This window comes from Perognathus longimembris, chromosome 17, assembly GCF_023159225.1.
Source record: "Perognathus longimembris pacificus isolate PPM17 chromosome 17, ASM2315922v1, whole genome shotgun sequence".
Taxonomy (NCBI): Eukaryota; Metazoa; Chordata; class Mammalia; order Rodentia; family Heteromyidae; genus Perognathus; species Perognathus longimembris.
In genome coordinates, this window is record NC_063177.1 from 38801916 (window position 1) to 38828733 (window position 26818).

Here is a 26818-nt window from a genome sequence, read left to right on the forward strand (position 1 = left end):
GCACCACATATACAGAAAATGGCCAGAAGTGGCGCTGTGGCTCAAGTGGCAGAGTGCTAGCCTTGAGCAAGAAGAAGCCAGGGACAGTGCTCAGGCCCTGAGTCCAAGCCCCAGGACTGGCAAAAAAAAAAAAAAAAAAAATTCAAATTGATTTTAGTGTTGATTCCATAAAATGAAAGGCACCTGTTTTAGGCCTAGGGTTCGTGAGGTTTGAGCTTCCCGGGTCTCCTCCCTGCCTACTCAAACTTGACTCAAAGCAAAACAAAAGCCATTTGCGACATGTCAGGCCTAAGGAAGGCCCCAGACAGCGCTGCCTGCATGGTGAAGTCTGAGGCCCCTGGTGTGGGGGGCGGCTAGTAGGGCCCCAGGCTGGGGGAGGGGAGGTGCTGGGCAGGAGCTCTCTGTGCGTCCCAGCCCAGCTGGACCTGCAGTGCTAGCTGCTGGCTCCCCAGCCCTCTGTGGCTCTGTGGTACATACTGTTGTATGTACCTGTTCTGCCCGTGGCCACTCCCGCTGTGGACCAGGACCGGCAGCCTCTGTGTCCCCTGGTCCCAAAACCGGTTACCATCGACCCTTCCCTTCCGTTTGCCTGTAGGGCCTCTTAAGTAGTTAATCACTTCTTGTACAAACTGAGAAAAAGTGAGGCAGGGAGTCGCTCCGCACAGCCATCCTCCCCCCCCCCCGCCCCCAGTTTCATGTGACCTGGTTTGGGGGGGGGGGGAGCGCAGCCTCCCTATGGGAATCAGGTAAACCTAGCCAGTCTCACCTGGTAGAGCAGCAGCGCCCCCTGCCAGTGGTCGGGGCGGACAGGTGTGTGCGCAACTCCAATGCCTGGTGTCTTCTGCCACCTGACGGTGGTTATGGAAAAAGCAGCTGGCAGCCCAGAAATAAAATTCACCTGGGATGGGAGATGGCCCCCAAGGGTGGTGTCGCCAGGTAATAAACCCCACAACTGGGCTGGGAATATGGGCTAGTGGCAAGAGTGCTTGCCTCGTATACATGAAGCCCTGGGTTCAATTCCTCAGCACCACAGGTATAGAAAACGGCCAGAAGTGGCGCTGTGGCTCAAGTGGCAGAGTGCTAGCCTCGAGCAAAAAGAAGCCAGGGACAGTGCTCAGGCCCTGAGTTCAAGGCCCAGGACTGACCAAAAAAACAAACAACAACAAAAAAGCTCCACAACTGACCAACCTTCTCCTGACCAACTCCTATCAGTCAGCATCCTGCCTGACCAAATGTGCCCACCAAGAACTCGGGGAGCCAGCTGCCCCTTCCTCCCTGAGTGTCAGCTTCTCTGTCTATGAGATGACAGACTCAGAGATGTGACCCTCGTTCTCCTGACACACAGGGCCATCCTCGCCTCCCCAAGCAGGACACCCTACTCCTCATCATGGCATCCCCTGATTCTCTGTCTGTGTGTGTGTGTGTGTGTGTGTGTGTGTGTGTGTGTGTGTGTGTGTGTGTGTACACATCATGTGTATGTTGCTAGGGGTAGAACCCAAGGCCTTGTGCATGCTAGGCAAATGCTGTACCTCTGAGTCACATTCCCTGACTTAACTGAGGTTCAGTGACCCCAAGCGGCCCTTGACACCCCTTGACACCCTGCACCACTGACCCCACCTTGCTCTCTGCCGCCAGCCCTCTCTCTGTCCCCCAGTGCTCTCATCTCTCCTGCACACTAGAAGATGCCTGCCATCTACCTTTTTGTAAACAGCCTTTGAAACGAAGCTCTGCAGTCCTAGGTGCAGCCACAGAACCCCAGAAATGGAGGAAATGTGGCTCGACCTCAGATCCCGGTCATTCTCTTGTTGGGGAACCACAGGTGGGGACAGGGGTCTCACCACTGTGACAGGACCTTTCCTGGCACAGTGCAGACACAGGACACAAACCTGCCCTGGGAGCCAGCACTGCAACCCTTAGGGGCCATCCTGGAGAAAGGACCCTAAGGCACAACACCTTGTGAGGGGAGCCCATTATCTTTGGGGGAAGGCTGGGTTCAGGAGGCACCATCAGTCCCCAAACCTGGTCTGTGCTGCCATCGTGTGGCCAATTCAGGAAGTGCATGCATTCAATCTGCTTTGGCCTTGAAATTTTGACCCCCTGGAATTGAGCAACACAGGTTTAGTGGGCTGGGTCTGAGGGTAGTCAGTCAGTGGAGGGGCAGAGAAAAGGAGAAACACACCCTGTGCCCCAAAAGAGCTAACAGCCGGCAAGCTGGTCTCCAAATGACATGATCCAGAATAGAAATCAGAGGCAGGTACCCAGGGAATATAGAAGGTCAAAAGATTGATGGAGGGGCTGGGAATAAAGCCTAGTGGTAAAGCGCTCGCCTCGTATACATGCAGCCCTGGGTTCGATTCCTCAGCACCACATACACAGAAAAAGCCAGAAGTGGCGCTGTGGCTCAAGTGGTTTAAAAAAAAAAAAAAAGATTGACAGAGCAAGTTCTGATAGGAGCAGCCTCGAGGCTCCCAGCAGGCAATCAAAGGCTGAAACTCGGCCTTACAGGATAGGAAACAAAAAAATCATATAGCCAGGAAAAAATAATAAGAAGCCAGGAATGATGATGCACACTTCAGCCAGTAACGATAGCTAGCAACTTCACAGCAAGCTGGGCACCAGTGGCTCACACCTGTAATCCAAGCTACTCAGGAAGCTGAGATCTGAGGATTGTGATTGAAAGCCAGCCCTAAACTCATATCGCCAACAAACTACTAGGAAAAGCTAGCAGTGGCTCTGTGGCTCGAGTGGTAGAAAGTAAAAAGGAGCTCGGGGACAGCACCAGGCCCAGAGTTCGAGTCCCAGGAAAGGAAACTCAAAACAGATGTTACTATGAAAATGCATTGCATTGTAGACATTTCAAAGCATCCGCCAAAGCAGAAAAATGAATGATGGGTGTGATAATACATGCCTGTAATCCAATCAGTCAGGAGGCTAAGGTGCAAGGATTGAGAGTTCAAAGTCAGAATGAGCTACAGAGTGAAACCCTGTCTAAAAAGCAAACAGAAGAAATAATTATATACTAGACATCCAATGCCAATGCCAACACTGATCAGGTTATGCCCAACTTTATGCCCCTGCCCACCTCCTCACTTCTCCCAGGCATTGTCGAATCCCAAGCGTCCTGTCACTGAATCCATAACTATTTCAGTATGTGACTGGCAGATAAGAAATCCTTTTTAGGGCTGGGAATATGGCCTAGTGGCAAGAGTGCTTGCCTTGTAGACATGAAGCCCTGGGTTCGATTCCTCAGCACCACATATATAGAAAATGGCCAGAGGTGACGCTGTGGCTCAAGTGGTAGAGTGCTAGCCTGGAGTGAAAAGAAGCCAGGGACAGTGCTCAGGCCCAATCCAAGGCCCAAGACTGGCAAAAGGAGGAGGAGGAGGAGAAGAAAGAAAGAATTACTTTATAATAGAGCCACATGTCACATTGTCACCCCTAAAAAGCATTACTGTTAATTTCTTTTTTTGAGTGGCTAACTAGAGATAAGGGTTTCACTGACTTTCCTGCCCAGGCTGACTTTGAATAGCAATCCTCAATCTCAACCTCCTGAGTAGCTAGGATGACACGTGTGAGCCACCAGCACCCAGCTTACTAGTAGTTCCTTAATGCAATCAAATACCTGAACTAAATGTCTAACTGTCAAAGACAACAATTCTGGGTTTTGTCTTTATTTCTTTTATCTGAAATAAAGTATACACAAAGCCTTTGGCTCCATGAACCTGACATATTTCAATCTACAGGGACTGACTTCCTCTGTTGCTTTTCCTTCCTCCTTTGTTCTGTTAGAGGAACGAGTCAAACTCTCTATTGTTTCCAAAGTCTGCATTTGATGCTCTCATTCCCTGGGCTCCTCGTCCTCCATCATACCTGTAAATTGCCCCTTTGACCTGAAGGTTTGGTCAGATCCAGAATCTCCTCCTCTTGCTCTCTCTTGGCATGGGAGACTCTGATGTGGAGATGGAAAGCAAAGCACCTGCTGATAATCCATGCCCCGCTCCACGGAGTCCTTAGAGATTGAAGAATGGCGATATTCCAGATTGTGTCATCCCCTCTTCGTTTATTACCTGTGTTTAAATAATTTGCTGGGGGGACACTTTTATAATAGCGGCAGTTCCACAAATCAGATTGTAACTGTAATGCCTTTTTTTTTTTTTTTGGTCGGTCATGGGGCTTGAACTCTGGGCCTGGGTGCTGTCCCTAAGCTCTTCAGCTCAAGGCTAGCGCTCTACCACTTAAGCCACAGCACCACTTCCAGTTTTCTGGTGGTTAACTGGAGATAAGAGTTTCACAGGCTTTCCTGCTCAGGCTGGCTTTGAACCTTGAATCTCAAGATCTCAGCCTCTTGAGTAGCTAGGATTAGAGGCATAGGCCACCAGCACTCGGCTGCATTTTTGTTGTTGGTAGTGGTGATCATGGGGCTTGAACTCAGGGCCTGCGTGCTTTCCCTGAGCTCTTTTTGCTCAAGGCTAGTGCTCTACCACTTTGAGCCACAGCTCTCCTTTTGGTTTTCTAGTGGAATTGGAGACAAGAGTCTCATGGACTTTCCTGCCCTGGCTGGCTTTGAACCACGCTCCTCAGATCTCAGCTTCCTAAGTAGCCAGGATTACAGACATGAGCCACCAGTGCCCAACAAGGATCTGGTTCTTTTTTTTTTTTTTTGAAGGTTCATAAGGAGGTTTATTAGTGGGGCCATGGTTCCCATGGGAGAGGGAGCTACATGGCATCTGCACCTTATCCAGCAAGGATCTGGTTCTTAAAGACAGTTGATGTTGACAAGATTCAGACACGAAAGGTAAGAGGGGTAGTAAGCTCAGAATAATACTTACATTTATTAGTCTGGGAGAGAGATTCCTCTGAAGAGACCTTTTTTTTTGTACTGTAATATTAAAAGACTTTATGTACTAATCAACAAAAGTCTCTTGACTAGGCTTCAATGGCTCATGCCTGTGGTCTTAGCTACTCAGGAGGCTGAGAGCCAAGGATGGTAGTATGAAGGCAGCCTGGGCCCCGCCTGACCTATTCTGAGATAGTACAACTTTGACTACCACTGGGACCATGTAATAATTTTTCACACCTCTCTCCCCTTGCTCCAATGCTCCCTCTCTTTAAACTTGTAAAGGCCATTTTGGACACTGAAGATGGCCACAATGCATTTTATGACTGGAGGCCAAGTCTGGACAGAAAACTTCACTGCACTCCATCTTCAAAACAAGTAAAGGTAGAATTGGTGGGCTGGGGATATGGCCTAGTGGCAAGAGTGCTTGCCTCGTATACGTGAAGCCCTGGGTTCGATTCCCCAGCACCACATATATAGAAAACGGCCAGAAGTGGCGCTGTGGCTCAAGTGGCAGAGTGCTAGCCTTGAGCATAAAAGAAGCCAGGGACAGTGCTCAGGCCCAGAGTCCAAGCCCCAGGACTGGCCAAAAAAAAAAAAAAAAAAAAGGTAGAATTGGTGATATGGCTCAAGTGGTAGAACACCATCCTAGCAATCCCATATACCACCAAAAAGAAAAAAAATAGGGCTGGGAATGTGGCTTAGTGGTAGAGTGCTTGCCTAGCATGCATAAAGCCCTGGGTTCGAGTCCTCAGCACCACATAAACAGAAAAAGCAGGAAGTGGCACTGTGGCTCTAGTGGTAGAGCACTAGCCTTGAGCAAAAGGAGCTCAGGGACAGTGCCCAGGCCCTAAGTTCAAGCCCCAGGAACAGCAAAAAGAAAAAAAGAAGGAAGGAAGAAGGAAGGAAGGAAGGAAGGAAGGAAGGAAGGAAGGAAGGAAGGAAAGAAGGGAGGAAGGAAAGAACTTGTGTTGCAAGATGTTTATCTAGGGGCTGGGAATATGGCCTAGTGGCAAGAGTGCTTGCCTTGTATACATGAAGCCCTGGGTTCAATTCCCCAGCACCACATATATAGAAATGGCCAGAAGTGGCTCTGTGGCTCAAGTGGCAGAGTGCTAGCCTTGAGCAAAAAGAAGCCAGGGAGAGTGCCCAGTCCCTGAGTCCAAGGCCCAGGACAGGTGAAAAAAAAAACAAAAAAATATGTTTATCCATTGATCCTGTCCTTCTAGAACAGGTAGTTAGAAACCGACTCCTAGTCAGACATGGGTAACTCATGCCTAATCCTAGCTATTCAAGAGGCTGAGCTCTGAGGAGCCCAGGTCAAAGCCAACCCTGGAACGAAGTTCCATGAGACTCATATCTCCAATTAACAACCAAAAATCTAGAAGTGGAGCTGTGGCTCAAGTGGTAGAGTGAAATGGGCCTGGGACAGGGTCCAGTTCCTGGCACAGAATCTCTAAATACATACATACATACATACATACATACATACACACTTGGTCTAGCCAGTTCCTCAAAAAGCACCAGAGCAATGAAGTGAAAGGAATATCTTTGGTTCTTGAGAACAAGCCCTTTATGCTGCACCCAACTTTATGTTAATGAGGTCACTTTTAGAAAGTCCCCTTGGGAGGTGTTGGTTGCCAGGGGAACCAAACAAGTGACTTGAGAGTTGTATCTTTCAGCCCCACTTTCTGTCCTCTGGGAGTCCAGAAAGGGTGCAGACGAACTTTAATCACCAGTGACCAGCAATGTAATCCAGCCTGCCTACGGAAGGGCTGGGATGGGGCTCAGTGGTAGAGCACTTGCCAAGCATGCACAGTAGGCTCTGTTCATCCCCAATATGGCAAGCAAGAGTTAAAAACCAGAAGGACAACGAGCTCGGGAGATGATGCACCCTGAGTAAATACAGAATCTCCCCCAGAATCCTCCAAACCTTGCTATATGCACCTCTCTTCCATCCAGCTATCCTTAAATGATATCCTTTTAGAAGAAACAGGAAATCTCCTCAGCAAATGGGTCTCATGAAGTTCCACGAGCCACTTGGGCAAATGATCAAACCCAGAGGGAAGGCTGTGTGGACTCCTAATTTGTAGCCAGTTGGCCAGAAATATGGAAGGCCTGTATTTACAACTGGCATCAAAAGAAACAATCGTCTCCTGGGCCTGAGCCCTTAACCTGAGGAGTCTGAGGCTGACTGAGCAGACAGTGGTTAGAACTCAATTACAGGTCATGCAGCTGGTCTCCAAACTGTTGGAGAATTGATTTAGGGCATGGGGGGGGGGGGGGAGGAATCTGATGTCAGAAGTAAAGTATTGAGAGAAAACACTTTGGTTTGGAATGGGTAGGGGCAAAGAGGATACATAACCATTATTTTAAACTAAAATAAAACAATAATAATGTGAAAAGAATGTGTTTAAAAAAAAAAAAACTGGGTTCATTCAGTGGCCAAGTCAGGGCCAGGGATGTGACTCCATGGTCCGGCCTGTCCAAGCAACTTCCCTTGACACAATTCTAGCGAAGCTCCTCTGAATCCACTTCCCAAATAGGCCCTGAGTCAGGCTCCGCCTTGGCCCACTTATTGAATGTTTTTGTGTATGCCGGTTCTGAGGTTTGAACTCAAGTCATAGCTAAGCATTGTACCTGAGCTTTTCTGTTCAAGGCTACCACTTGAGCCACAGCTCTACTTCTGGGTTTTTTTGTTTTGTTTTGTTTTGTTTGCCAGTCCTGGGGCTGGAACTCAGGGCTTGAGTACTGTCCCTGGCGTCTTTTTGCTCTACCACTTAAGCCACAGTGCCACTTCAGGCTTTTTCTGTATATGTGAGAATCGAACCTAGGGCTTCATGTATACGAGGCGAGCACTTTACCACTAGGCCATATTCCCAGCCCTACTTCTGCGTTTTTAAAGCTGGTTCATTGGAGATCAGAGTTTCGCAGGCTTTCCTCTCCTGGCTGGCTTTGGACAGTGATCCTCAGACCGCACTTTTCTGAGTAGCTAGGATTGCAGGTGTGAACCACCAGCACCCAGCACCACTTACTCCATTTTTTAGCAAGAATTCCGCTGAGTCCATTCTAACCCTGTTGAAGTTAGAATTACTCTGTGTCAGAATGGTTGCTTGACATAAGCACCACCATTTTAAGGGTAGCTGCTATCTTACAAGAGGCTATTGTAGTTGTAGTTAAACCACTTGTTTTCCTAACAAGTTCCTGCTTTGTTAAATTGTCTTACTTTTGGTTATTTGCTCAGATAAACACTTAACCTTGTTCCAAACTAGCCACTAGCACAAAATTGTGATCCTAAATTCATACCAATCAGTATGGGGGACAGTAATGCATTCAGATGCTTGGCTTCCTGTCAGTAGCACGACCTCCCATAGAAGTTAAAACATTGCCTTACCTACTTTCTCTCAACCTAATGTCCTTATTTCTATGTACTACCCCATCATCACAAGACATTTCCAACAACTCTAAACTCCCCACTCTCACCACCTCTGTCTTATTACCTTGGCCTGCCCTTATGAAGAATCCTGTATAGTCCATTTAGCAAAGAAATACCGTGCTTTAACCAAGAAAGTCATACATTATGGTCAAACAGGATTCATTCCTGGGTTTGCAACGCTGGCTCAATATACACAAGTCAGTTAACCTAATTCAACCCATCAACAGAAGCAAGGATAAGAACCACTGGATCATCTCAATCGATGCAGAAAAAGCATTTGACCAGCATCAACACCCCTTTATGATAAAGGCTCTGGAAAAGCTAGGAATCCATGGAACATTCCTCAATATAATAAAGGCTCTATTATCACAAACCTAAGGTCAGCATTATACTTAATGGTGAAAAGTTAAAACCATTTCTCTAAAGTGAGGAATGAGACAAGGATGCCCACTCTCTCTGCTCCTCTTCAATATAATACTAGAATTCCTAGGAAGAGCCATAAGCCAAGAGAAGCACATAAAGAGAATCCAAACAGGGAAAGAAGAAGTAAAACTCTCCCTCTTTGCAGATGACATGATCCTGTATTTTAAAAACCCTATAGATTCCTCCGCAAGTTACTTGAGTTGATCTGAAACTTTGGCAAAGTAGCAGGGTATAAAATTAACCCACAAAAATCAGTAGCTTTTCTGGATGCCAACAATGAGAAAATCAAGACGGAAATCAGGAAAGCATTTGTAATTACCTCAAAAAAAAAAAAAAAGCCTATGAATTAACTTAACCAAAGATGTGAAGGACCTCCATGATGCAAACTTTAAAAATCTGAAAGAAGAAATTAAGGCAGATTGAAAGAAATGGAAAAAACCTTCTATGCTCCTGGATTGGAAGGATTAACATTGTGAACATGGCAATACTGCCCAAAGCTATCTGCAAATGCAATGATACCCATCAAAATCCCAGCAACATTTTTCAGTGATATAGAGAAAGCAATCCAAAAATTCCCTAAATAGCAAAACAATCCTTATCAGGAAGAACTATTCAACTGGGGGCAGGGAGGTAGGGAGGGAAAAAAAAAAACTGAGATAAAATGGGGGAAGAGGTGGCTTTATAGTAACTTCCCATCATCGGTATCCTCTCATCCTGCTCCATGCTATCAATCCCTGCTCTGCCCTAAAACTGCAACGCATTGCCAAATGCTAGACCTCGTGAAGAAAATAGCAAAGTCCCTTGCAATGGCAGAGTCATGCCCCCAAGTTCCCATGCTCTTGAGAGACGCTGTCCCCACTTAGATGCTTTGCAGACAGATAATAAGTAGTAGTTCTGTCATGAATAAGCCATGGATATTCTATATACTGAAATGCCCCCTGGCTCCCTAGAAGAGCTTCAGCTTCTAGTCCAGGCCAGCCTTGAAGCAGAACTCAAACCTCCATCCTGTGCCCAAAAGAAAATTCTGGCCCATAAAATTCCAGTGAGAAATGGATCTCCTAGCTAAATGGATCTTCTAGTGGTAGAATGTTTGTCTGGCATGCATAAAGCCCTGGGTTCGATTCCTCAGTACCACATACACAGAAAAAGCCAGAACTGATGCCTGTGGCTCAAGTGGTAGAGTGCTAACCTTGAGCAAAAGAAGCTGGGGGGCAGCACCTAGGCCCCGAGTTCAAGCCCCATGTCTGACAAAAAAAAAAAAAGGAGTAAAATGAAATGTGTGAAATTAACTGTAGTAATATATTTTCCTCGATATATTCAAATTAATGTTTTTCAATAAATAATACACATATACTATTGCGATCCCTTTTTTCTTTCCCATTCTCAGTCTCCAGAGCTATGTATTTCATGCTTAGAGCAGCAGATCCCGTCACACCATCCCCAGTTCACAGGCTCAGCCCATCACCCCATGAGGCCTGGCTGCTCTAGGACTAAAGAAGACAAATATGACATGGAGAGGGAGGTTGGCTTTGGGGAGAATGGATAGAGAGGCCTGGGGAGGGAACACTGGAGCCAGAGCTACACCCTGAGGACAGCTGAGTGTCAGCGCCCAGATGCAGAAGGCATGGCTGAAAGGGAACAAACGGGTGGTGGCTAGGTAGACAGGGATGTCACCAAGCAGCTCCCATCCTCTGCTTCTTCCTGGGTGTCCCATGGCCAAGAGACGGTCCTTCACAGCTGAGTCACCTCTCTCCCTTACTGCTGTGTAAACACAGTGCCCTTTCCTAAAGAAGACAGCAGATATTTCCCTAGAAAGAATCCTGTTTTAGCCAAGCCCTCATAATCCCAGCTACTCCAGAGGAGATCTGAGATCATGATTCCAACTCAGCCCAGGCATGAAAATCTGGGAGACTCTTAACTCCATTGAACCAGCAAAAGTCCATCTGTGGTAGCTCAAGTGATAGATGGGTCAAAAAAAAAAAAGAAGAAAAAAAAAGCCCTGAGTTCAAACCCAGTACTGACACCAAAAGCAATTATTATTATTATTATTATTATTATTATTATTATTATTATTGTGGGCCCAGAGGCATTGTAGTGTCAGTGCCAGGCAGAATGCCCCATCTAAATGCTGTAAGCGTCTCCTGGGAGGGTGCTCTCATCTGAGCTCATGGGTATTCTTCTACCCACCCACTCCTCCTGGTCAGAACGCAGAATACAGGATCTCCCGGTGCCCAGGGGCCCAGCCCACCTCTTCTCTGGTCCTTGCAAGAACATTCTGAGCCTGTGCCACCCAGTCTGTGCATTCCCTAATGCCAGATGGCCGGCCTGGCCCTTCTCCAATACCACAAGGCCCTACACAATCCAAGTCTCCACTTTAGGCCCCTGCCCTGAGCCATGGAACCCTGCAGTTCACCGAGCAAAGAAGGGGAACCGGAGCCTCTGGCCTTTGTCTCTCTCTTTTTTTTTTTTTTTTTTTTTTTTTTTGCCAGTCCTGGGCCTTGGACTCAGGGCCTGAGCACTGTCCCTGGCTTCTTTTTGCTCAAGGCTAGCACTCTGCCACTTGAGTCACAGCGCCACTTCTGGCCATTTTCTGTATGTGTGGTGCTGGGGAATCAAACCCAGGGCTTCAAGTATACGAGGCAAGCGCTCTTGCCACTAGGCCATATCCCCAGCCCCTTTGTCTCTCTTTCTAAACAAGGCTTCCCCTTTACTTCCCCGCCCTCCTCCACCACCCCACCATCCGACCCACAAGCTGAGACAGGAGGAAGGAGAGGAAGGGAAGGAAGCGTGGCTCCCAGGAGGGGAGCAGCTGTTCTGGCAGCAAAGCAGTGCCCACGTGAGGGGGCGGAAGTGAGGCCCTGCCCAGGGCAGAGAAAGTAACAACGGGAGGTCTGCAGGGGAGGAAGAAGTAGGGGCAAAGTATGCCGGCTTTGCATGCATAATTCACTGGAACACGAGGATACAGCTCCATGCGAGCTTTTTTTTTTTGGTGGTGGTGGTGCCGAACTTGAACTCAGTGCACAAAGCTAGGGCCACAGCTCCACTTTCAGCATTTTCTGAGTAGTTTATTGGAGGTTAAAAGAGTCTCATAGACTTTCCCCGCCCAGGATGGCTTTGAACCACAATCCTCAGATCTCAGCCACCTGAATAGCTAGGATTACAGGCGTGAGCCACCAGCACCCAGGCTCCATGCCTTTCAATGAACATGTGGATGAAGGGGGCAATGGTTCCTAGCACCCCTCAGGTGCCCTCCATCCCTTTCGGGTAGCTGTCCGGAGCCATGCTACACTGCTTATAGACTCCCTGGGGACATGCTCACCTCTCAGTAACCCTGCAGGTCTTCTAGATCCGGGTCATCACTGCAGCAAGCCCAGGTCCCCCTCTTTGCAAGTAGTAAGAATAGAAGCATTCATTCCCAGGGAGCTTCGAGGAGGGGGCTGGGGAGGGAACTATTCTGGTCATGTACATATGTGGGTGGTTAAGTCCCAAATAAGGAATGCAAGAAACAGCAATAATTGCATTTTCTCTCAATCCAGAGACACCCTCGCCAATTAACAACAGCCCCAGGGGCTGCTCTGAAATCCAATCTTAGGTGTGACAATCTCTTCAACGTCTCCCTCCCTCTCCCCTTCCCTCCCTCCAGCCCCAGGAATCTCTTTCTCAGTCACCTGGTTTTTGTAGCACCTGAGCTCAGGGAGGTCTCAAAGACAAGATTATCCATCTGTCCTAGTTGCCATGGAGACACCTATCTCCCTAGAGGATGCCACCCCTTCCTAGTGGGAGATTCTGCTGCTTTCGAGCCACATTGGGAGCCCTGGGGAATGTCCCACCCAGTCATGCCCCCTGTCCCCTTCTTTGGGAGATTACCAAGGAGGGGCACCTACTTCTGCTTCCATTCAGGTGGGAGAGGGGCGTTGCTCGTTGTCCTACTCTCTCCTCTGGAAATTAGCAGAATTTGTTTAGTAAATTTCAAAATTTGTTAACATTCGTATTACTTTCTTTTGCTTTGGTTTGGTTTTTGCCAGGCCTGGGCCTTGAACTCAGGGCCTGAGCACTGTCCCTGGCTTCTTTTTGCTCAAGGCTAGCCCTCTACCACTTGAGCCACAGCGTCACTTTTGGCTTTTTCTATATATGTGGTGCTGAGGAATCGAACCCAGGGCTTCATGTATAAAAGACAAGCACTCTACCACTAGGCCATATTCCCAGCCCCTCATATTATTTTTATTTTGGCATTTTTCATCTGCTGTACATATTCCACCCCCCGCCCCGTTGTTTGCCAGTCTTGGAGCCTGAACTCAGGTCCTAGGCTCTATCCCTGAGCCTCTGTGCTCAAGGCTAGCACTTGAGCCACAGGACCACCCAGCTTTTTCTGTTTATGTGGTACTGAGGAATCGAACCCAGGGCTTCATGCATGTTAGGCAAGCTCTCTACTGCTAAGCCACATTCCCAGGCCCTCTCTTCTTTTTAAATCCCCTCAAAGCACAGAGGAGAAAATGAAGCCTGGCTGGGGCTGTATCTCCCAGGCAGGAGGAGGTAGAATGGATACTCAGACATGCCACATGCCCTGCTCTTGGCTTCCCAGGTGACGGCACCTCAGAACAAAAAGCCAGCCTTCACAGGCTACACTGGGTCACTTGTAGACCAATCATCCTGGCTCACGATGACACCACTAGCTTCTAAATCTGGACAAGCTACTCAGGGAGGTGGGCTTTAGTAAGACCCTTCATGGAAACACTGGAGCTTCTGACTTCACACTGGGACAAATCCAGCCAGTCCTCCTGGTCCTGGGACGTGTGCCAGTGACTCACACCTGCAATCCTAGCTACTCAGGAGGCTGAGACCTGAGGATCGTGGTTCAAGGCCAGACGGAGCAGGAAAGTCCATGAGACTCTTGTTTTTCCTAGCCATAGGGCTTGAACTCAGGGCCTGGGCACTATCCTTGAACTCTTTTCTACCACTTTGAGCCACAGCACCATTTGGGTTAATCAGAGATAAGGGTTTCAAATATTTTCTTGCCTGTAGACTGACTTTGAACCACATTTCTCGGATTTCAGCCCCCTGAGTAGCTAGCATTACAGGCGTGAGCCACTGATGCCCAGCATCAGTGAGTCTCTTACCTCCACTAAACTTCCCAAAACACCAAGTGGAACTACGGCTCCAGTGGTACAGCACCAACCTTGAACAGAAAAGCTAAGGGACACAATACCGAGGTCCTGAGTTCAAGCTCCAGTACTGGCAACACACACACAAAAAAGAATATTTATAGCTGTCTCCGTGCTATATAGGAAAAAGAAAAAAAAGGCAAAGCTTTGGGAAGATCCACTGTCTCCATCAAGGTTTCCTTGGTCTAGCCACGTGCCTTGGTCACGATTGGCCCATTCACTCAGGATTGCCGTTTGGTTGGCACCAAGAAGTTCGATGTCGCATGAGGAGCAGTTTCGGTGGTTATTGAGATGTCCACAGATAAGGCTCACGGTTGCTAGGATCCGAAGTAAGCACAAGAGAGAATGACTCAGAGAAAAAGCTAGACAGAAATACAAGGTGGATCCGTTAGGCCCGCAGACTCAGGGCAATGCCTGGAAACTTCTAGGCACTGCTCAGAGCTCTGGCACCGAACATGGCAAAAAAAAAAAAAAAAAAGCTGGCAGTTGACAATCTGTTGGTTGTGATTTAGACAAATGCAGACGGAAGGCAGAGATGACAAACGTTTAGCTGACTTTTAGTTATGCAGCCGCCATCTGCAGGCTCCAGCAAAGAGCCGGTGCTTTTTAGCCACAGCAACCTTGGAGTCCCCTTCCCCCTGTCCTCTCACCTACATCTCACCAGAGGCCAAGCATGTGTGTTTGTGGCAATATCTGTCTACAAAGTGGTGAGGGCAGATCTGGCCCTGCACACCAGACACACCAGCTCTGGCTGGCCGACTGCCCGCAGGAGGAGCTGGGCAAAGGGCTTTGCAAGGGCCACTGTCACTTCCCCGCGCCAGCCTGGCCAGCCCTCTGCTCCAGGACTATTTCAGAGGATGACAGAGGTCATAGTCTGAAGCCAGAGATCTACTATGTCTAGAAACCAAGCCCCATGTGTCCATCAACTCTCTTGAATCTCGAGTAGAGCAGACAAGGCCTGAGCCCTGTTCTTTAAAGCAAACAGCCCAGCAGGAGAGACAAGTTAGAGAAAAGGCAGGAGCAGACCAGAGGACATGTGACCTGGGCAAAGGGTATTTGCTTTATTGTTTATGTTTATGTGGTATTGAGGAATTGAACCCAGGGCTTCATGCATGCTAGGCAAGCACTCTACCATATTCCTAGCTGAGGGTATTTGCTTTAATAAGCCCCTGTCACTGTCTGGAAACTTCTAACCATTTCTGAACTTTGTTCATTTTAATTTTAATACCGTGCCTAGACAACAGGCAGGATGATAAATATTAAAATGGGTAATGTATGGACATAGAGAAAGACTCAAATCAGGCTTCCCAGCAGATGGATAATCCCAGCTGAGCCTGGGAGTTTGAGTGGGCAGGGCCAAATCAAGAGGAGGGAAGATCTTATTCTAAGGTAAAAACACCCAAAGAGGGCTGGGAATATGGCCTAGTGGCAAGAGTGCTCGCCTCATATACATGAAGCCCTGGGTTCGATTCCTCAGCACCACATTATACACACACACACACACACACACGTATAAAATGGCCAAAAGTGGTACTGTGGCTCAAGTGGCAGAGTGCTAGCCTTGAGCAAAAAGAAGCCAGGGACAGTCCTCAGGCCCTGAGTTCAAGGCCTAGGACTGGCAAAATAAACACCCAAAGACAAGAAATTTTGGGGTGCTTTAGAGCTGGGATATAAGCAGTATAAGGGATGCCAAGTGCTGGTAGCTCAGACCTATAATCCTAGCTACTCAGGAGCCTGAGATCTGAGGACTAAATGGTTTTGTTTTTGTTTGTTTTTTCTCTTTTGTTTTGCTTTTGGCCAATCTTGAGGACTGAACTCAAGGCCTGGGCACTGGCCTTGAGCTTATTTTGCTCAAAGCTAGCACTCTACCACTTGAGCCACAGCACAAAGTACTTTGAGCTTTTTCTGTTTATGTGGTACTAAGGAATCAACCTAGGGCTTCAGGCATGCTAGGCAAGCACTGTACCACTAAGCCACATTCCCAGCCCTGAGGATTAAAGTTTGAAACTAGCAGAAACAAGAAAGTCCATGAGACTATCTCAATTAATCATTAAAAAGCCAGAAATGGCATCAGGTACTAGTGACTCATGCCTGTAATCCTACCTACTAAGGAGGATGAGATCTGAGGATCACAGTTCAAAGCCAGACTAGGCAGGAAAGTCTGTGAGACTCATATCTAATTTACCACCAGAGAACCAGAAGAGCTGTGGCTCCAACTGGTAGAGTGCTAGTCTTAAGCACAACGCTTAGGGACAGTGCCTCAAGCCCAAAAAAAGAAAAAGATTCTTTAGAGCCAGTGCTATGGTTCACACCTATAATCCTAACTACTTCAGAGGCTCAGGGCATGAAGATCTTGATTTGAGGCCAGTCAGAGCAGAAAGGTTTAGGAAATCCTATCTAAAAAATAACGGCAGGAAACAAGGCTGGAGGCATGGCTCCAGTAGTAAAGCAACAGCCTGGCAACAGGACCAGAAGAGAGAGAGAGAGAGAGAGAGAGAGAGAGAGAGAGAGAGAGAGAGAGGAGAGAGAGAGAGAGAGAGAGAGAGAGAGAGAGAACCTGCCAGGTGCTGATGGCTCACACCTGTAATTCTACCTCTTCAGGAGATTGAGATCTCAGGATCAAGGTTCAAATGACTTGAACCTTTTCTGGGCAGGAAAGTCCATGAGACTCTTATCTCCAATTAATCACCAAAAAGCCAGAAGTGATACTATGGCTCAAGTGGTAGAGAGCTAGCTTTAAGCAAAATAACTCAGGGATAACACCCAGACCCCAAGTTGAAGCCCCAGAATCAGCACCAAAAGATGAATAAAACAGATGAGCAATCCTTGGTTTAAAAAAGAAGTTTAATACAGAACCAAAACAGTCAAATACATCCATTTCCTCCCTCCGATCTTATTGTCTGGCAGGCTCCTACCTGGCTTCATAGTGGTCTCCTTCCCACTCACTTAAGTGCAGGCTGGGAAAAATCACTGACTACCCATCTGAAGGAACCTGGCAGTCAATCTGTCCTAATGTCCTGCCAATCTCCTTCTGGAAACCTCTCACTATCTCTTTGGTTTTGCCCATACTTCAGGGGCTTGAACTCAGGTCCTCACATTTGCTTGGATTACTTGGTCACAGCTGGCACTCTACCACTTGAGTTATGTCAACAGTCAGGCATTTTGCTGTTTAATTAGAGATGGTCTCAAAGACTTTTCTGCCTAGGCTGGTCTTGAATCTCAATCCTCCCAAGTTTTAGCCTACTGACTACCTAGGATCACAGTCATGAGCCACCAGTGCCAGACTCCTCATTCCCCCCCACCCCTACCCCCTTCCACTAGCCTTCATCTCCAAAAGAGCAGTGACCCTGTCAGGGGCAGAAATTTTCAGTCCAAAGAACTGGCATTCATTTTTTTCCCCTAGTCCTGGGGCTTAAACTCAGGGTCTGGGCACTGTCACTGAGCTTCTTGTGCTCAAGGCCAGCACTCTTAACCACTTGAGCCACAGCACCACCTCCAGCCTTTTCTGTTTATGTGGTACTGAGGAATCGAACCCAGGGCTTCATGCATGCTAGGCAAGCACTCTACCACTAAGCCACATTCCCAGCCCCTTTTTTTTTTTGGAGAGGTGGGGGTCAGGCTTCTGCAGTGGGCTGTTGTTTTTCCATAATGCAAGGTATTGACAATATTTTTTAATTGAGATATAATCACCTGGCTTTCCAGGTACTTGAAGAGGTTCTAGCCCAGTAGGCTGGAGTTCACCCCAGCCCCCACTGCACCCCATTACATCACACTTGGCTGTCTGCTTTCCTTTTATCTACCTGGCCCCTGAAAGTCTTTGAGTCTAAAATTCCTTATCTCTTGTCATCATTCATCCCAGCAACTTTCACTTCAATAAACAGGCTGCTAAAAGGACTTAGTGTACTTGCCAAGGGTGAGTCCCTGGGTTCAATTCCCCAGCGCTACAAGAAAAAGCATAAACGGAGAAAGCAAGCAAGAAAGGCGAGCTGTTTATTTGAGAGGCATTCTTCACCTAAGTTCTGGGAAGGCTGAACTCCACACGACTCTTGTGACCCGAAGGGCGGCCACCTTTAGTACCAGAATTTCAGGGCTGGGGTAGGGGTGGGGGGGGGGGGGTTCCCATAAATGTCTCCCCTAAACTCATCATGCTAATGACTTGGCACATTTCTTAAGCGGGTTAACCTAATCTACATGAGAATTTTTGGGTTAAACTAATCCCTTTTTAGACTACAAGAGAGGATTAACTATAAGGTTGAAGTTTTGGTTCTTTTATGTCGGCTGAAGAGATGCCCTAAATCTTTCTGCGTAGAAGGGTGGGTATGGAATCTCTGGGATCTCTCGTCGGTGGCAGGATATGCATCTAAATCCCCTTCCCCGGAGAATGCCAACCCAACCCCACGAAAGAACCAATCAACAGAAACGAGAAGGGGAAAGAAAAACAAAACAAAACACAATAAACCACCTCATCAATCAGGTAGAACTGCAACAAGGGTCAACAGGGAGAACCACGCCAGAGGGCACAATGCGCAGGCGCGCCCCAAACCTCCGGCAGCGTCTCGAGACTTCGTCCTCCCGCACTGCGCAGGCGCCTACACGGATTAAGCTTTCCCTCCCCCTACCTTCCATCCGGGAGTGCCGAAATGCGCATGCGCCGCCCTGCGTCCCTGTCGGCGAACCAATGAGAAGCGACGGCGCCCTGGGCGCTCGGGAGCACGACGCCGTAGGTGGGGCCGGGACGTGAGGGCAGCGCGCTGGCGTCACAGGGGCGGCTATATAAGTGAACACAGGCGCCGCCCCTCGGCCCCAGTCACTGAGCCGCCGCCGAGGACTCAGCTGCCTCCCCCTTGAGCCCCCTCGCTTCCCGACGCTCCGTCCCCCCCGCCCGCCTTCTCCCGCAGCCGCCTTCCGCAGGCCGTTTCCACCGAGGAAAAGGAATCGTATCGTATGTCCGCTATCCAGAACCTCCACTCTTTCGGTAAGTCAGGGGAAGGTCGCAGGCCCGGACGGGCCGGCGGGGCGTTTCGGGCCCGGGTGGGTTGGGGGTGGGCTGGGGGCGGGCTGTCTTCAGTTGGGAGTGGGGAGAAGTGTGAAGGTCCGGAGGCTGGTGGGGGGACGGGGGTCGGCGGCGGAGGGCGACCGGAAGAAGCGGGCGGGAGGTCAGCCCCGGGGCGGGCCCCGCAGCGCGGGTGGCGCATTTTCTAAATGGCTCCCATCCCTCCTCGGGCCACACCCGCCCCTCCCCGCTCCCCCGACGTCACGTCCGGTACGTCACCGCCGTCGTCCGGGACGGGGAGGCGGTGCCAGCCCCGAGTGACAAGAACGTACGCCAATGAGGGCTGGGAGGCTTGGCCCCGCCTCGGGCGAGAGGGTTCCGGCAGGTTGCATCAGCCGATCGGGGCGCTCCCCTATCAGCCCGGTCTCCCCGGCACGTGATCGGCTGCGGAGGTGGGGGAGGCGGGCGGGGCCGCGCTTGCTTTCTCCCGGCCTGGGGAATCCGACCGTCCCGGACTGACCTGTTCAAAACAGTAACAAAGAACCCGTCAGTCCTGACCCCTCCTCTCCCTCCAAGCCCTGACGACCTGGGGACCGCGGGTATTTTTTGTTTTTTGCACGCTCAAAAGATCCACTGGAATATTTGCAGTTGATTCATGACAGCTTTTCACCTTTCTTCCCAGACCCCTTTGCTGATGCAAGTAAGGGTGATGACCTGCTTCCTGCTGGCACTGAGGATTATATCCATATAAGAATTCAACAGAGAAACGGCAGGAAGACCCTTACTACTGTCCAAGGGATCGCTGATGATTACGATAAAAAGAAACTAGTGAAGGCGTTTAAGAAGGTAAGCCTAACACGAATATCGCTTTGTCCACCAGGGGGCGCACACGCAGTGAGTATTAAATGCATTAATGCTGCTGTTGACCTAATTTTTTTTTCTTTGTGCCTGCAGAAATTTGCCTGCAATGGTACTGTAATTGAGCATCCAGAATATGGAGAAGTAATTCAGCTACAGGGTGACCAGCGCAAGAACATATGCCAGTTCCTGGTAGAGGTGAGTTCAAACCTGTCCCGGTTTTTTTTTTTTTTTTAATTAACAAAGGTCAACAGTTTTGAAATAAAAGACAAAATACCTTTAAATACTAAAACCCTGTTGGGTTTTAATGTGAGATTTAGACTTCAGGTGCTATTAAAACTTTGCCCTTTTTCTCTTTGCAGATTGGACTGGCTAAGGACGATCAGCTGAAGGTTCATGGGTTTTAAGTGCTTGTGGCTCATTGAAGCTTAAGTGAGGATTTCCTTGCAATGAGTAGAATTTCCCTCCTGTCCCTTGTCACAAGTTTAAAAACCTCACAGCTTGTATAATGTAACCATTTGGGGTCCGCTTTTAACTTGGACTAGTGTAACTCCTTCATGCAATAAACTGAAAAGAGCCATGCTGTCTAGTCTTGAAGTCCCTCATTTAAACCGAGGTCAAGCAGTAGGCGCCTGGCAGTGTCCAGCCTGCAACAAAGCAATAATGTGAAGTTTCAGTTAATCCAAGAGCCCCTGGATAACAGGCGGCTATGTCTGGCCAGACGCTCTCCCTCTGCAGCTTCCCCTGCCCTAAAAAAGAATGTCACTATTTTGAACCACCCATGGTAATCCAGAGAAAGTGGGGTAAGGCAGTGAGCAAGAGCAGCTGTGCCATTAGGGGAGGCTTGGGTTGACCAGACATAGCCTAGATAGGGGGTGTCCCAAAAAATATAAATGAGACCAGCCTAATTAAAGAGTTAAACTTTTGACAAGGGAACAAACATCAAACTGGAGTCATCTGTCATGTAGCTAGCTGTAGAGTTCACAACTTAAGTAAGGCTGCCCAGTGCCATGTGAAGTAAGACTGGTTTTTGGTTTTCTCCCAGTTTTAATGTTCTGTAATGTATTTAAACCCTTATTTAAATAAAACTTGTTTTCAGAAATACCTGATTTGCAGATTCTACTTCATATATATATATATATATAATGTGCATACATAGTCAAGCAAATGTATATGAAGGAGCCTCAAATGGACAGTGAAGGATATATCTGCCAGTTTGAACATCTTGGCCTTTGTGAACTTTTCCCCTTTGGGTAGTGGTTCTGCAAGCATTTAAGCCAGTTGGTTGTGTTAGCTCATTAATCCATGTAATGGTGTACGAGGCTCAGCAGCCTGAGTGATGGTCATTGGCTGTCATTTCTCAACAACTAGAACTTTGCAAGATGTTAAGAGTAAGGCTGAGTAAGTTTTTGCTTAAGGGCTGTGACAAAAGGAGCTTTTAAGATCCACAAACTCCTATGTAGCCAAATGTGTATTAGGCAGTGAATGTAGTTTGGAAGGTACTATGAGGATCTTCAAGGTTGAGAGACCACACTTGATGAAAGATAAATCATGATCTTGTTCCTTAACTTGAGAACAGACTATTCCCAGCACGTGACTAGTTATTTCCTGCCAGTGTGTTGAGGGTAAAAGTCTTGTGGGAGGTGGCAGGGGCCTATGTTGGGGTGAGGGTTCCCTTGAACCAACCCCTAGGCAGGGCTACATCAGCAAAGATACAGCAAAAGAGCAAGTCACCAAGGATGAGGGCACTGCTACTTAGAAAATGGAATGATTTGATAGGACTTGAGCAAGTAGTCCACTGGTCCTAGTACCATACATACCACCACTAGCAACTTGAGGTCTCCGTAGTTTGAGAGTGAGTTGTCAGGGCACTGCTTTCCAGAAGGTGACCAGTGTTTGACTTCATTTTAGAAAACTGCGTGCACCATAGCTCATGCCTGTAATCCTTGCTACTCAAGAGGATGAAATCTGAGGATCATGGTTCATAGCTATTCCAAACAGGAAAGTCTATGAGACTGTATCTCCAATAAACTCAGAAAAAGCCTTAAGTGGCGCTGTGGCTCAAGAGGCAGAATGCTAGCCTTGACCAAAAGTAGCTCAGGGACAGTGCCCAGGCCCAGATTTCAAGCCAAGACCAGAAAAACTTGACGGAGTAGTGTATGGAGGATACTGTGCTGGATGGGACAGGTCCAGCTGCACTGGGAAGCCCACATCTGGATAGTTCAGAAAAGGCCTGGCCAGGGAGCCCCTGAGCTCATGGATAGAAAACTAACCTATTCCCATTCATAACCTAGGGAGGGAGCCAAGAAGGGAGGTGCCAGGGGGAAGCAGGGTGCTACAGACAAACATGGGAAAGAGGGCTGAAGGGTATGAGGAATCCAAGAGGTTCTCAGGATGAGCAGAGGTGACAACAGAACCTGTTCGTACAAGCCAGGCCTGTGCTGAGCTAAGCACTCCATTGCTGTAGACACAGTTTCTGGTAGATCAGATTCAGGGAGATAATGTGACAGAAAAGACTGAGCTTGGAACAGAAATTTAGGTGTTAATTTGTAAATGAGTGTGTGCACCACTCAGTTCCCCTGCCAACCCCCAGGTCCCCGGCCATCCTGGGCTCATTTCTGAGGCTTGGACTCTGCCTTGCACTCTGGCTTTTTCACTCAAGGCTGGTGCTTGACTACTACTAGAGCCATAGTTAACTGGAGACAAGCATCTCCCTGCCCTGGCTGGCTTCAAACCTTGGTCCTCAGATCTCAGCCTCCTGAGCAGCTTATAGGCGTGAGCAACCAAAGACCACAGGTTTGGGCTTTTTTTTTTTTTTTTTTTTTTTTTTTTTTGCCTGTCTTGGGGCTTGGACTCAGGGCCTGAGCACTGTCCCTGGTTTCTTTTTGCTCAAGGCTAGCACTCTGCCTCTTGAGCCACAGCGCCACTTATGGCTTTTTCTGTATATGAGGTGCTGAAGAATCGAACCCAGTGCTTCATGCATACAAAGCGAGCACTCTACCACTAAGCCATATTTCCAGCCCAGGGCTGGGCTTTTTAAAATAACCTCTGCTTTATACAAAACCCAAACTGGCTGCAAACTTGATCCTCTTCCCTAAGAGCTGGAATTACAAGCATACACCACCACATCCATCTCAAATAACACTTCTTCAAGTGCTATTATGAAGACAATGAAAATTAGCTAAATGCAACAAAAATGGCTAAAACTTCAAATGGCTGTACACATGAATTGCTTGGATACCAGCCTCATTGGTGCCCCCTTGTGGCATTAGTGGAAAAAACAGTTTACTGTTGGCAAGTTTACTCTTATGCTCTTTCAGTATTACTTACTTTTTGTTTTTGGACAGTCTTATCCTAGGTAGCCCCAAATTCTTGGGCTCAAGTGATCCTCTTGCTCCAGTGAACTTCTGGAATTACAAGTATACACCACCAAACCCACCCACCTTGATCAGTTTTCACTTTAGGAGATAAAACAACTACTTCAAAAGTAGCACATAATGTAAGGCAGACATTGAGATTCTAGGCCCACTCAGAATGGTTTAGCAGCACTGGGTATTTGCCAAACCACCTGGTTTTTCAATGACTTACAGAAATGCCTGAGAGTGTCACACCCATGGCTTATGCTTGTCATCATAGCTACTTTGGAGGCTGATCTCAAAGCCACCCCAAGTACTCTTACCTCCAATTAACCACCAAGCAGCCAGAAATGTAGCTGAGGCTCCACGTGGTAGATCACTAGCCTTGTGTACAAAAGCTCAGGGACAGCACCCAAGCCCTGAGTTTAAGTCCCAGGAATGGCACCAAAAAAAGAAAAAAAAGAAATGTCTGAGTACTTAGAAAATTTCACTTCTAAACTGACCCCCCCAACTCAATGAATAAATAATGCTACATATAACATTGATAATAACTAATACAGCAAATAGCAATAGTATTGTATGTAAGTATAAAAGTTATAGACAAAATGTTTTTCCGCTTTTGTTTGCTTTTTGATGGTGGTACTCAGGCTTGAACTCTGCACCTCACACTTGGGCCAACAGTCTACAACTTGAGCCATGCCTCCAGAGTGGCGTTCTGTTTATTTTGGAGATAGAGTCTTAGCACCTGTTCTTCCTGATCTCTGTTTGAATTACCATCCTCCAAACTTCAGCCTCCTGAGTAGGATTGCAGGTGTGAACCACTGGCACCTGTAAGCATTGGTTATTTTTCGAGGTAGGGTCTCGCTTTTATACTCAGATTGGCCTGGGCTATGATCCTTCAATTTGCGATTTCCTATGTCACTGGAGATAAAGACATGAGCCACTACACCCAGCTGAGATAACAGGCTTACACCAGCAAGCGCAGCCTTTGTTTGAAATGGAGTCTCTAATCTTTATGCCTTGCAAAGTATCAAACCACAATGCTCACCACCTGAATGTCCCAGTCTTGAAGCCACCTTACCTAGCCTTAGAGAAAAAAATGTTTGTTTTTATGCTTGCTCTGGGGCTTGATCTGATCAGGGCCTGGGCCTCTTTGTACCTGAGATTCTTTTTTTCAAGGCTAGCACTCTACCACTTAAGCCACACAGCACCATGTCCAGCTTTTTCTGAGTAGTTTATTACAGGTAAGAGTCTCATAGACTTTCCTGCCTGGGCTGGCTTTGAACTGTGATCCTCAGATCTCAGCCTCCTGACTAGCTAGGATGACAGGCATGAGCCACCAGCGCCTGCTGAGAAAATATTTCTAACAAAACTTTTAGGTTTGCAAAATTATAAACATCTTTCAGAAAAATATTATAGATTGGACCAGCTATGAGAGAAAGTTAAGAATATGTATGCTTATTTGGCCTGTGGAGTCATTTTATTCATTTGGAATGAGGCACGGCATGATAGAGCTTTTGAGGTAACAGTGTCTAAGCTAAAAGATCAGGGAGAGACTCAGCTGAGCACTGGTGGCTCACACCTGTCATCCTAGTTACTCAGGAGGCTAAGATCTGAGGGTCACAGTTCAAAGCCAGCCAGCCAGGCAAGTCCATGAGATTCTTATCTCCAATTAACCACCAGAAAACTGGATGTAAAACCGTGAACCAAAGTGGTAGAGCACTAGCCTTGAGCAAAAGCGCTCAGGGACAGTGCCCAGGCACCGAGTTCAAACCCCATGACCAACAAAAGAAAAAGATCAAGAACTCCAGATAATGTAGCTCAGCAGTAGAATGCTTGCCTAACATGCATGAGGTTCTGAGTTTGATTCCCAGCACCACAGGAAAAAAAAAACAGGTTTATAGCTCAAGTGGAAAAATGCTTGCCCAGCATGCTGAAGGCCTGGGCTCCATACCCAGAACCCCTGCCCCGCCAGCCATGGCTTGTCACTCAGAAGCTTGATAACCAGCATCAGCCAGATTCTACATTGTGGCCCAGATACCAATGGGGAGCTATTGAAGAGCCTGAAACCGGAGTGGAGGGAGGATCAGAGCTCAACTTGAGGAGAAGGAGTCGGATATTACATTGAAAGTGGTTTGGATAGAGAGTAGCCCATGACAAGAACTTAGGTAACCAGTACTGGAGAATACAAGCCCTGAAATTTGCATATAATGTACTTGTGCTTGTGTGTGGCTCTACCCCATGAGACACGGCTCCCTTTCTGGCTTCTTAGAGGTTCGTTGGAGATAGACTCAGATTTTCACAGATGTCCCTACTGGGTTGGCTTTGAACCATGATCCTCAGATCTCAGTCTCCAGAGTAGCTAAGATTACAACAAGTGTGGATCTCAAACACCTGTCTACACGTGTGCATTTTAGGGGAGACCATCCGTAGCCTTTGCTAGATTCTAAAGAGAGTCTGCAGCCCAAAATAAAGGTTTTTCCATCCAGTGGTTTGCCAAGTCCCTAGACGAACAAAACTTTCCCAGGTATGTCCTCATAAGCAGTAACAGCTCCTGTTTCAGTACCCATGGTGAAAAGTGATAAATATTTTAAAACCTCCCCCATTTAAAGCAGAATGTGTGTGGGTCAGGAGTACTGCCCGGCCCTCAGGGGCCAGTGCACCAGCTACCACCCAACCACAGCAGTGTGCATTGTTACCCAGTTTAAATTGTTCTTAATCAGCATCCTTTATGGTTAATTTATGCTCACAATGGATGGTTGCTTAAGTACAGGAAGCACAGAGGTTGAAAAAGAAGATTTTAATGCCAACCATAAACGTGATAGTCACCCGGTGTGTCAAGTCATTGATTCGCACTCTGTTTCTGTGCAATCGCAGGAAACGAGTGCAAGGAGAGGCTAGGTGCATGGAGATGGCGGCTGACGTCAGTGCCGTGATCCGTAAAAACATGCGCGGCATCTCCTGGGAGTTTGTTAGATGTGCAGAAGTTCAATCCCCACCCAGCCCTACTACAATCAATATTCACCCTATCAATTTTCATTTAATGAAGTCTGCAACACAGCTGGTTGGACCCATATACAATTAGCAGATGCCCTGTTGCAATCTGCAAAATGGTTTCTTGAAAGGAAAAAAAACTATTTGGGCATGGTGGTGCACACCTGTAGACCCAGCCACTCAAAGGAGGCTGAGACACAGGAAGAAGCACTCCGGCCTAGGAGTGTGGGACCTGCCTGGGTGACACATAGTAGGGCCTCACACCCTGTGTTTGGGGTTGTTTGTTGTTAAGGCTTGAACTTAGGGTCTTGTTCTCCTGCTCAGCTTTTTTGCTGACCACCTGCCTTTTTGCCACCACCTGAGGCACACCTCCAGTCCAATATTTTGCTGGATAATCGGAGATGGAGTCTTGTGGCTTTTTCTGCCCACTCCGGTTTCAGACTGCGATCCTCAGATCTCAGCCTCCTGAGTAGCTAGGATGACAGGCGTGAGCCACCAGTGCCCATCGTTTAGGTTTGGGTTTTGTTGTTGTTGTTGTTTATTTTTGTACTGGTTCTAGAGCTTGAACTCCGGGCCTGGGAACTGTCAATGAGTTTTTTGGATTTTTTTTTTTTTTTTTTTGCTCAAGGCTGGTGCTCTTACCACTTGAGCCACAGCTCCACTTTCAGCTTTTTGCTGATTACTTGGGAGATAAGAGTCTCACAGACTTTCCTGCCCAGGCTAGCTTTGAACCATGATCCTCAGGTCTCAGCCTTCTGA

General features: G+C 47.7%; 1 protein-coding gene and 1 long non-coding RNA gene across 2 annotated transcripts; both read left to right on the forward strand.

Moving 5' to 3' along the window:
- The first annotated feature begins 5935 nt into the window (after positions 1 to 5935).
- LOC125365924 lies at positions 5936 to 25251 on the forward strand. The gene is made up of 2 exons (XR_007213753.1): positions 5936 to 5982; positions 25128 to 25251. It is a non-coding gene; the product is annotated as an uncharacterized LOC125365924 (long non-coding RNA).
- Positions 18648 to 20813, forward strand: Eif1 (eukaryotic translation initiation factor 1). Its single transcript, XM_048366225.1, has 4 exons — positions 18648 to 18833; positions 19534 to 19697; positions 19806 to 19907; positions 20072 to 20813. Exons 1-4 carry the CDS (start codon positions 18803 to 18805, stop codon positions 20114 to 20116), a joined length of 342 nt encoding a protein of 113 aa, XP_048222182.1. The 5' UTR covers positions 18648 to 18802; the 3' UTR covers positions 20117 to 20813.
- Positions 25252 to 26818: the final 1567 nt, after the last annotated feature.